This window comes from Microtus ochrogaster, chromosome 16 (assembly GCF_000317375.1).
Source record: "Microtus ochrogaster isolate Prairie Vole_2 chromosome 16, MicOch1.0, whole genome shotgun sequence".
Classification (NCBI taxonomy): domain Eukaryota; kingdom Metazoa; phylum Chordata; class Mammalia; order Rodentia; family Cricetidae; genus Microtus; species Microtus ochrogaster.
Genome location: NC_022018.1, coordinates 23,814,503 through 23,827,156, shown reverse-complemented (window position 1 = coordinate 23,827,156; position 12,654 = coordinate 23,814,503). Strand labels below are relative to the sequence as shown.

The following is a 12,654-nucleotide window of genomic DNA, read 5'->3' as shown; positions in this document are numbered from 1 at the left end:
ACAGGCTCCAAAGCCACAGAGAAACCCTGTCTCGAAAAAACCAAAAAAGAAATAAATAAAAAAGAAATAAAAATATTTCATCAAAAGGCAAAACCTGGCCAGACATGGTGGTACACATCTGCAATCTAGAACCTGAAATGCTAAGGACAGAGGGTTCAGGGCCAGTCTGAATTAATTAGTTTGTCTTTATCTCAAAAAACAGGGGAATGGGGTGAAAAAGAAAGAAATTAATTTTGCTTATAAGAAGAACTTATCAAATCCATAACTCAGTGGAAATTGTCATAAACATGTACAAACACTATACAAACAAACAAAAATATTTTCCCAACTTATCTTCACAACATTAAAAGTTTATTAAATGACTGAATATACATAACCAGGTAATTTTAAAGGAAATATCGCATTTGTTTAAACAAGGTGTCTAGCATCTAACACACAGTGGTGTTTTCCATATGCAACAATTTCCAAATATTTACCTTCATATATTTCTTCTTCATGCTTATTTACTCTATTTTCAGCTACAGAAAATTCAAAGGGCCAAAGAGACACTAGGTTATGAGAAAGTTAATGATGCAATCTCAATTTATAAATTAATCTTTGTAACTGTTTTATTGCTGTAAGGCAATTATATTGAACATAACTATACCATGGAACATAACAGGATTTATTCAATAGTATCCTTGAGATTGTTGTTAACATAATTCGAAATAGCAATTCTGCTAAAAGGAAGCTAAATAAAAGTCAAATAGTGTCTCTTTTAAGGTCACCTCATGTTCTAGAAATATTTTGTTACATTTTTTCCTATCTTTGTAATAAAAGCAAACTAGACACTTAGTAAAACAGAACAATAAACTATTTCCTTATGCAAGAATTCTGAATCCTGTTCAGCCAGTTAAAGAAGAAGGGGTAAGTGCTAACTGTTGGAGAGCTAAACGAGATGGAAATCTAGAGACCATGAAGCATCTCCCTTCCCTGCTTTCTGACAGAGCACCACACACAGGAAAATCCCTTTAAAGAAGCATCCGGATCTGACCCAGAAGATTTCACACATCATGGAAAAACAACATAAAGCCAGCACTAAGGATAACACACAGTGTCATCCAACACACACACATACTTGATTTTTAACAGTCATACACAAGCAAGTATTTCCTGCTTTTGTATTTACTAGACCATAACAAAAGCAACCAGTGAATACCTCACGACATCAGGGTACAGTGTCGACGTTTACTAACACGTCGCATCGATTCCATTTCCATTCCACCCCATTCTTTTATAATCTGAAGCATGACTATTTTTAAAAAAGACATTAGAGTTCCAAATGTTCCATAATTTGATATACCTCTTAGTTAGTATTAAGTATCTGACCATAATCTTTTACATTCTCATAACATTTAATGCCTAAACACTTTCTTCCTATAAAAAGGAAATAACCTGGTACAACCACAGAGTTCATGAATGAATGGCAACCCATTAGAGCGGTAGTTCCCAACCTTCCTAATGCTGCGACCCCTTAATGCAGTTTATCATGTTATGGTGACACCCAACCATAAAATTATTTTTATTGCAATTTATAACTGTAATTTTCATACTGTTATAAATCTTAATGTAAATATTTGATATGCAGGATATCTGATATGTGACCCCTGTGAAAGAGTGGTACAACCCCAAAGGGGCTACAGATCACAGGTTGAGATCTGCTGTTTTAGAGGTTTTGTTTCCAGTTGACTTCCTAATTCCTGGACCATGGTCATAATACAAGGACGTCACATTTCCATTTAAAAATAAATATACAAACAAACCTGGATCAGCTATATGGCTCAGTAGGTAAAGCTACTGCAAAGCCTGAAGATTTAAGTTCCATCCCCAGGACTGACATAGTAGAAGAAGAGAACAAGTACAGCTATTTATCCTATGACCTTCACACACTTGATAATGTCATGCACACGCGCGTGCACACGCGCACACACACACACACACACACACACACACACACTCACACAGCAGACAGATGATATATACTCAAAAAACAAAACCCACTAGTTTGTAGCTCAATGCCTGAAGTGGGAATGAAATCCTGGAGTAAGAACTAAAATATCTGACCATTCTATTTCTGACATGTTCTAACCTCCAGCTTACACACAGACTACAAAGAAGTTCCCTCACAGAAAATTTACTATCTCCCTGGCTCTCCAAAAAGAATTGGTATACAATTTATATACAGAGTACAAATTTATATATCCATCCAGTTTGGAGAGATGGAAAGAGGCTGGGAAACCAACTTCATAGTCCTGAAAATGAGACATTCTTCTTCATTCATACAGGTGGTGCAAGCTCCCTTAACAAGAAATGTTTACTTAAATGAAACGAAGCAAGTGATAACACAGCTATCCAGCTGCTAGATTAAAAAAGGCTGGATGCCATTCATAAATTTGTTTATTACAGGCCATATAACAGACAGCTATGCTGTCCACTGTATTTTGGTAAGTGAGAAATAATATTTTAAGATAGAAATCAAGTTTTAGAGAGACTAATACAAAAAAGTTATGAACTTTACTAAATGTTACATCATTTCTAATCACAAACTTGAGAAAAGAACCACAAAAATAAAAGGTCATAAAAGATAAAATAAAGAGTATTAATTTGAAATATACATGCCTCTGAAATCTGACTGCCAAGAGAACCAATAAAATGAACCAGAGAACATGTGGCTGCATCTGGAACAATGGACTACTGAAAGTGGCCAGGACACAAGCGTGGAGCAACTCGTGCAGGCCCCCAAGCCCTGACACTGTGTTTCCTTACCCAGGATATAGGGGCATAGCCAGGCATGCTCCTCTAAAACATAACTGAATAAAAATTCTCCCATCAGCCTAATCATAAACATCAGAGGTACAAGGCTTCCAAATGATCCACTCCAGTCCACACACTTACAGATAAATAAAGCTGGAGGCCAGTGGCTAAATAGGTAGCAGTGAACAGGCAATTAAAGACAGCAAGCCATTTGCCTTACCCAACAAGGCTAGTAAGCACCTGAAGTGTTCCATCCCAGGCTCCTGGGGCTCTGGGAGCTTGAAGAGGACTGCCACTGTGAAACTGTTCACTCAACAGAATGTTAGGAGACCCCTTAAGAACGGGTTGTCTTTGAAAGGGCCATTGCACACATGAACTCCCAGAGGCTGTGACCATATGCACAAGACCTGCACAAGATCAGACCAGCCAAAAATCCCAGCATGGCAGGACAGGGGTTCATCTGTATGTGAGGAGTCACTGGCAAGTGGCAGTTGGCTGGGGTGAAGAAGAACAGTTTTCTTTAAGGATGCAGTCCCTAAGAGGCTAGCCATGCTACACACACACACACACACACACACACACACACACACACACACACGCAGCACTAAGGGGACTCTGTGGGTTTAAAAAGAGAGAAGATGAAGCTGGGAGAGAGAAAAGTGGTGGGATATAAGGAGGAGCTGGAGGGTAAGGAATAGAGTCATCTGATGGAAACACGTAATATACACATATGAACATATCAATAAACAAATAAAAAAGAATAAAGTGTCTTAAAACTATTATAAAGAAGTCATTAATCTCTGTTATTCCAAAATATTTTACTGAAGTTAATTCATATATCAAATTTGTATACATTTTGTAATATATTGTATGTCTAAAAATCTGTCTTAATAATGACAGGTCTACAAAAACTGGTAAATAATGTAGCTTTGGAGAAATAATACATAAATGGCTTGCAATTTTAACTAGTAAAGTAATTTTGAAAGCTGGAAAAACTATTACTACTTTAGTAATTTATGTTAATGATGAAGCTCTAAATGACTTTTCATCACAGGAAACCAGAATTCCATCAAAAACACTTTCATTATAAATAAATGTCTTTCATATAGAAGTGTAAGAAGGAGAGAAGAGGAAGAGGAGAAGAGAAGGACATGAAACTCAGTGGGGGAGGACTATAAACAACTAGCAAATCTCAGTCAAAAGTCTATGGATATTTTGGGGCACTATTTTTACAATTTTCCTTTTAAGTTTGGTAAAAGTATCAAAAGTAGAAACAAAAAATTAAGCTATCTCCTAAAAACTTTAAACTATCATAGCTGAATATACTGCATAAAATTGCACTTGGCTCTATTTAGTCCATGACAGTATCAAATTAAAAGCTATTCACTTTCCTTCAGCAAATAAATAAATAAATATAAATAAATAAATAATCTAAAAACTAAGACCGTTTCATAATCAGTGGGCAGAATCACACAATAAAGTATGTTTGATTCAGAAGCCAGCAGGCAGCACACACTTCCTGAGTGACAGTATTTGCTGGCACTCCTCACTGCTACCACCCTAGCTTACTCCTGTCAGTTTGGGAAGGAAACAACATTCTTAACAAGGGCAGTAGCACATCCTACTTTCCTCCACCCCACCCCACCACAAAATGCCAGGAGTTCCCCTGTTAACTGCCATCTATAAAGTTCCTAAAAACTACAAACATGGAAGGAACCAGCATAGGACCAAGCTAGACCCTCTGAATGTGGGAGACAGTTGTATGGCTGGGACAGATGGCAGAGCCACTGGCAGTGGCACCAGGATTTATCTCTAATGCTTGTACTGGCTTTTTGGAACCCATTCTCTTTGAATGGCTATCTTGCTCAGCCTGGATATAGTGGGGAGGGCCTTGGTCCTTCCTAGGAGCAATGTGCCTTACCTTCTCTGAGGAGTGAATGTTGTTGGGGGGGCGGGTGGAGAAGGAGGGAATGAGAGGAGGGGAGGAAGTGGGAACTGGGATTGCTATGTAAAATGAAAAAAGATAGTTTGTTTTCTTTTGTAAAAGAATAAAATAAAAAATAGAAAGAATCACTGCAGCAACACTGAAGATGTTGGCTCAGTGATAAGACAGATACAGCAGTATTTAAAATACAATTCAACTGAAATTTTCTTTTAACTTCTAGCCTACATCTAAGGTATGCAGTTACTCTATTTCTAGGTAGACTATTGTTCTAGACAGAATCGTTAACCAATATTTATGGAAAGTATCTACTACTGCCTATTTTTCCATGCCCAGACTAGCAGAATCCATGAGCTATCACTGAGGGACTAAGTGATCTCAAATTAGAACACACATTAAGGCAAACTGTTCCCACTCTACTAGTGTAATACACTACACCAAATATCAGGCTCATTTCTTTTCCTCAGCTGAATTAGAGATGGTTCCTATGCAAAAGTGACCTTAAAAAAAGAACGCATTCCATTATATAGGCCAAAGGACAGGATCAAAACATCAACATGCAACACGCACTCCTGATTGACCCAGTCAGCAGAAGAGAACTGACATCCAAACAACTTACAAAACATGTCATTAATTTCAAAGTAAACCTTTCCTGACAAAAGTGAAATAAAATACAGTAGAAATTAAAATTTAAAAATAAAGAAAACAGGTTTAACATGAAGCTTTGAAAACAATTAAGTATAACTTAAATGCTTTTATTTTTGTGCTTTTTTATTTGTTTTAAACATACCCATCAAAATAATCACTAAATTCTGCCATGCATGGGAGTTTCTTTGCTACAATATCTATTAATAATCTAAGATACCCACTTCCCTTACTTCATCTTTGGCTTTACACGATAAAATAAACAAACTGAATAAATTGCAACCCACTCTGATTCAAAGAAAGTTTGAAAAAAACAAAGTTTAAGAACAAGTCAGTAAAAGCAAACACTGCTTAGGTAACCAACTTTTTAAACTTACAATAAAAGCATGTATTTTTCTGAGAGTTTCTCCAGGAGGAAATCTTTAAGTCACTCCCATAACTGAAATCCTGAACACCATAAGCCCACTACAAAGGACCAGGACTTCCTCTACTCCAGACTTCTCCTTCCCAATGTCCCTTCCCATCTATCTCTATGCGAGAATGTTCAACCACTCAGTGGACCTCTGTGGAGTCAACCTTACTTGTTCACACCATTCCATCTATCGAAAGCATTCTCCTCTGCTACCTTCTCTCTATACGGAGAAGGTATGCCTTAGAAGAACACCTCAAGTTTCCTCTAAAAAAAATACTAATACACAGAAGTGCTGCCAGAAACTAAAGGCACAAATGTCTGCAATATTTATTTAGTATTTAAATGCCAAAAACAGTGTGTTTGCCCTCAAAGAGCAAATGGATCAGAGAAAGCAAGCAACAAGCAGATGAACCTTAAAGTTCACTGAACATGCTACAAGTGCAACAGGCCCACCTGGAAAGTGAAGGGGAGGGACACTCCGAACTAAGGTGGAAGCACAGGCTGACTTGTAGACTAACCTCAACTGTGAAATATGGAGTCTAGTTTTATGCTAACACTAAGAGTGAAACCCCAGTAACATTCTTCATTCTTTGGGGCTCTGCTCCTCACAAAAGACACATAGAAACAAATATTTTAATAAATGAAATAGGACAAAACACTAAAATGACACAGCTGTGCAACATCTATATGGCCCAAAAATTCCGTGAGAGAAGTGAAGCGCGGCCCCAGGGCAGGAAAGGCAGCAGGAAGCTGAATCTTGGGGCAGCTGTAAATACAAGCAGGGTCAGCACCCAGGCTCTTCACTTCACCCTGAACCAGTGTGCCCTCTTCCTCACTGTAAAATGCACAGAAAGGAGTCTACCCACTGTGCTGAAGGTACAGCCTAGCAGAAGATGCTGACCTAATGCCAGCTGACTCAGGGAACGAGTCTGTGATGTCTCTAATGTCACCATGGGGCTGGGGCTCTGGTCCACTAACACAGACCCAATTCTTATCTGTGAATTCTAAAGCCAGGCAGAGACAATGACATATCTGCTAGACAGCAGGGACATCAAAAGAAAACATAAAGTCCATTAGAGTGTCTTTGCTAAGTTACAGAGAATGATGAACAAAGCAACAAGATGAACAATCCTAAACTCACTGCAGAAAAACTTCAAAAAGTATTAAATGATTAGAAAAGGACTTCAAATTAAGCTCTAAGAGTTCTTTAGAGCTATAAGGGCATGTGTTCAAAAAAAAAAAACTATAGATGAGAAAATCTAGTAGACATTTAAAAAGAGAACCAATTTTAAATAAAACACTAACCATTGAAATGTTAAAACAAAACATGTTAACCAATTCCACCTCCACCTTCAACCTCACAAAGATCTGACTTCTGCATGAACAAGACACTGAGATCAGAAAATTAAAATACAAGTTACCTGTCCTCAGAAACTCAGGTAACATCAACGCTAATAGAACTCTAAAACTATAAATAGAAGTTTAGTTCATTTTCAAAAGGTTTTTAAGTTAAAAAAAAAAATCTTGCAGCTTCCATCTTAATTTTCATGAACTCATGACTATCTTCACTGGAGCTGGATTTCTGTGAGATAACCTCATACAAAAGTTCATGAATGGAACTGAATTAGCACACGCAGACTCTTCCTAAGCCGGACCTGAATGCCTCTAGCAACTGATCCTGGTTATTCAAAGGACCCCAACAGTACAAGTTTTAAAAGTCAAAGGTGACTTTCTGCAATTACCTTTAGTTGAAAGAGTTAAATATTTCTATAACCATAAAAATTAACTAAAAAACATAAGAAAAGCTATCTTAATTCATATAAGGTAAACACAACCAATATAAATAATACACAAAAAAGTGTAAGCTAATATTCTAATAAGGAAATGCTCACACTATCCCAGAGTTTCCATAATCGGAAAGTCTGTACTTCCAACAGCCGTTTAAGACCCCAGTTAGAATAAAACCCCAGTTCTTTCATCCTACTCTAAAAATAAGCAGCTAACAGCAATGAAATCCAGTTCTGCAGAAAAAAGACATATACTTTCCCCTTAAAACTGAGAAGATAAATTTTTTTTCAAATCTTCTAAGTTCAAGATAACCTTGTTTTCTTGCTCCATTAAAAGTATGATAGGTTTCTGTAGTTTTACATAGACATATTAACCCATGCTGCCCAAGGATAAAATTTTACACAACAAAACCTCTCTTAATTATCGTCAGCTTCAATATTCCCTCTTTTACTTTTAGAATTATTTCCCAGTAGAAAACAGAAAGTCAAGAGCTCTTAAATGAGAGAATCAGTCAGCTAATAAGCTAGTGCTAGACTCCCTCATCACATCTGAGCTCTTAGCGTAAACCAAACATATAAAGGTATCTCTCACTGCCTTAAGATAGAGAAGTCACAGATGGAGGTGGGTGGTCCTTGGACTTCCCACAGGGCAGGGAACCCTGATTGCTCTTTGGGCTGACTAGGGAGGGGGACTTGATCGGGGGAGGGGGAGGGAAATGGGAGGCGGTGGTGGGGAGGAGGCAGAAATCTTTAATAAATAAATAAATAAAATAAATAAATAAAATAAAATACAAAAAAGAGAGAGAGAGAGAAGTCACAGCACTGGAGAGAACCAAATTATTCTCCCAGGAAGTGACATAATAGTAACATGTTTCTTCTTTTGTTAAATAAACACTACAAATGCTCCCAAGGCAGCAGAAATTAAACCAAGCAGGACACTTACTCATGACTGGAAAAGTCTCTGTGTGTTGTCCCAATCCAGTATTAAACCAAAGTCTATGGTCCAGGGTTTCTCAGAGGAATACATATCCTGTTCTGGAAACGGAAGAGAAAGAAATCAGAATTTTCTAAGGTCAATGTTTAAAGTTCACTAAAAGGAAATGAAAATAACTTTAGTTTAGTTTTTTCTACTATCTATAGAACCCCTAGTCATTCTCTTTTAAATATAAAAGATTACTAGTAATTATCATCTAATTCACAGGTCCCTACCTAAACCAAGTTAACTTCAAGAATTAAAAATTATATAGACGGCAGCTGCCACACAGGAGCTTAGTATGCAGAAGACAATTGCCAGATGTTGTCTACTATGTAGAAGGCAGTTGTCATTAAAAAAACAAAAAACAAAAACACCACCTTGGTATCTTCAGCTTCAGTCTTCAGTACTGAAGTTATTCCTTCCCTATTCCCAACTAATAAAGTCAAGAAAAAGAAGAGTGCTCTGCCTAGGGCAAACAAGCATATCATGCCTGCTAAGTTTCTCTGGTTACATACAAAGTTTTATATAAGCCTCAAATAATGACTACAGAAGTTATTGCTATGAACTTCCTCTAATGATAGCGATTTCCTCATTATAAACATAATATGAGTTCACATTTATTTAGCTATGTGCCGCAAATATCCTTTGGTATTTTTTCTAAGTATTTTAAAAATATATTTGGTAAATAAATTGAAATTTTTAGACTTAGTTCTTTTCACTCAATTGTAATATAAAGCATTGCTTTGAATTAGTATGGGTATCAATACTAAAACACACTTGACCCTTGACTAAGATTTGCATTATAAAATCTTCCTAAATTGATTAACACATTTTTAGATGAGGCATAAGTACTAGTGGTATAGTTACATGAAATCACAGTTGCATAATGCCTTCTAGATCTAATGCATAATTGTACAGCTCTGCAATTCAATACAAAATGCACACTTGCATAACTTCCTTCACAAACCAGTAAACTACTTCCTGAAATCATGAAAAATGACACTTTATTTTCTAAATCACTCAAGAAAACCACAAAACAATAATCCCCTTGGCTATGAACCAAGTTAGGGTAACACTTTTAAAGATTCAGTTTGCTGTATCCATCTACCGTACTCAGATCATGTAAGATGCATAAACAGCACACATTTACACAATGCAGAAACTGCATCAGCATGTACACGCACCACATGCTGCCTACACTGTAGTTAGCAGTAATATATAATCATAGTTCTGTCATCCTGTCACCTGACTCCAACCCACAGGCTTTCTTCTTCATCTGTGCATTTGCCAGTGATCACCATTTCCAGACAACCCAATTATCCCAAGGAAATGAGTAGAATGGCAAATCTACAATCAATATTTCCCATGTTAGCTCAGGTACATGTTCAAAGTTTCTCATACTAAATACATCTCTTAATGGTACTGCATTAAGTTTATTGGCTTTGATGTCCCTCCTTGGAAACTAAGAGGTAAGATGCTGAATGAGAACAGGGAAAGGCGATGTCACAAAAACACCAAGTAGATATTAACATTTACAGAGGTCAAAGGGGTCCACATGCATTCATACTTGAAGCAGCTACTCTTTACCTGGGGTCTTATGTCTATATACATTTTTAATGTTAAGTTTTCTAAATGGTAGTATCAAAGTACCCTATAGGATGTAATGCTCTCTCCCTGTCATACCATAAGAAGCGGAATAAAGCCTTAATTCTAGTGTTTAAGACATAAAGAATTTTCTTAGCACTAAAAATACTATCTTCAAAAACATTAGGATAGGAGCTTAGCAGTTAAGAAAAATTACTACTCTTCCAGAGGAACCAAGTTCTGTTATCATGACCCACATCAGGTGGCTCACATCTGTCCGTAACTCCAGCTCCAAGGGCTGCAACACTGCAATGTCTGTGTCTGGACTTCTCAGCCACCTGCACTCACGCTGCACATACCCACACGCAAACATAAACACCCACACATAATTAAAACAAATATCATTTTTTAAGTCAGGATAATAAAACTTACAAACACTGGATATACAACCACACAAGGTAACAAATGCACACAACCCTTACAGTGTACAAACATGCAAAGCATGTATCAGAATTTAATGTACAGACCCATGGAGCAACACTTAGAACTGTACATATGAAGGACACAGTGAGGTCACCTCGTCAAGGTTCTTTATACTAATCACAGCTTCAAAACAGAGATCTGCTCCCCAGCCCGCAGCTCCCAGCCCCACCTACTTTCAAAATAGGTAGTCAATTAATTTTTAGAGGCACTTGGTTGCTCCTTTCACCTCGCCTAGTTACCCTTCCCTAAAGAAGAGTAATGTCTCAAAATACACAACTTCACATACTAAGTATTTTGTAGTATTTCTGCAAAATCAGCATTTATCTTACTTTTCATGTATTGGCTTTGGGAGGTGTGGCAATATGCCTTCCTGGAAAGGAGCAGAACTGACTAAACCTAACTGGAAGCTATGTTTCCTTGGAAGGCATAGCAGCATGAGAAACATATACCCAAGAAGGCTGCTGGCCCCAAAATGACACATAACTGAAGACAATTCACAGCTTACAACCAAACCCAGCCAAACTCAGTCAAGGCTGCGGATCCATGGCTGCCTGCTGTCAGCCACTGAAATTTTGTGGTAATTACATTATTATAGCCAAAGATGACTAAGCCAGAGAAAAAAGACACTAACTTCTGAGGCAAGACAGACAGCTCAGCACCATAGAATAAGTACGGCTTCTGCAGAAGACTGAAGTTTGATTCCCAGAACCCACTTCAGGTGGTTCACAACCTCCTCTAACTCCAGATCCAAGGGGATCCAACACCTCTGTCCTCTGTGGGTCCTGGCATTAACATGTATATATATATATGCACACACACACAGATTCACATACATACACATAAGTAAAAATAAAATAAATCTTAAGACATTAGCTTTAAAAACAATTGAACTAAACTGGGCAGTGGTGATGCATGCCTTTAATTCTGGCACCTAGGGACAGCGGCAGGCAGGTCTCTGAATTCAAGGCCAGCCTGCTCTACAGAGCAGGTTCCGGGACAGCCAGAGCTGCACAAAGAAACCCTAACTTGGGAGGCTTGGGGTGGGGCAGGAGGCAGGTGATGACAACAACAACAAAAACACTGAAGTTTCAAGTTAAAAATATTGTATTCAAAAATCTAGACACATATCATAGGAAACAAATCTAAATAAGTAAACCACATAGAGGTTGGAAATTAAGGCACCAAAAATGTAGAACTGGCAAATACTGACTAAAGTAGAGAGATGTGGTTACAATAACTATGCCATGTTTGTGCTAGGATGTAACCAGAAATGATCGTGGGGCTGGGGCAAAGCTCAGCAGCAGAACACTTGCCTGCAATATACAATCTCCATTATCGTATCAGAAAAAGGAAAAAAGAGAAATTTCATAATAATTTTGTCTGACTGTAAGAGAGAGAGAAAGGGAAGGGGAATTTATCACAATACTACTTGTAATAGCAAAAGAAACAAAATATAAAATTTCTACAAAAAAATTAGTTACATCATCTGTTTATCACTTAGCATTATAAAGCAGTGAAATGAACTATTTGTTGAAGTCATTTCTCTCCCCCCACACAAAATGTTTAAGAAAATTTCCTTCATCATAGTGTTAATTATAATATCACAAAATTATAAACTTAAATGTCCATTAATAAATAACTGACTGGATTATTATTAATAATCCATTATTAAGCCTGTCTAATAGTAATTAAAACTGTCCAGCAACTTAAGGACAAGAAATGAACTAACACTGTAATGGCCTTTACACACCTTCATCCCAGAATCATCAAGAAAGGAATCAGAAATTGAGTCATCCAACTCAACTGTATCTCCTCAAAGGCTCATAAGCCAAGACTTGTGACTACTATTCAGTGTTTAAATCTAAAACAGATGATAAAAGCTGGCAGGTGGCATATACCTTTAACCTAGCACTCAAGAGGCAGAGACAGGAAGCTCTCTATGAATTTGAGGTCAGCCTATTCTACAGAGCAAGTTTCAGGTCAGTCAAGGATACAAAAGACACTGTCTCAAAATATTATTATTATTATTATT

At 37.3% G+C, this 12,654-nt stretch overlaps 1 protein-coding gene across 1 annotated transcript in view; it reads right to left on the bottom strand.

Moving 5' to 3' along the window:
• Usp6nl (USP6 N-terminal like) overlaps positions 1-12,654 on the bottom strand; it is a 127,859-nt gene that overhangs the window by 108,177 nt on the left and 7,028 nt on the right. The window contains exon 2 of the mRNA XM_013349059.2: positions 8,523-8,614. Coding sequence (XP_013204513.1) covers positions 8,523-8,526 — 4 coding nt within the window. The 5' untranslated portion in view covers positions 8,527-8,614. The remainder of the gene's footprint in view (positions 1-8,522; positions 8,615-12,654) is intronic.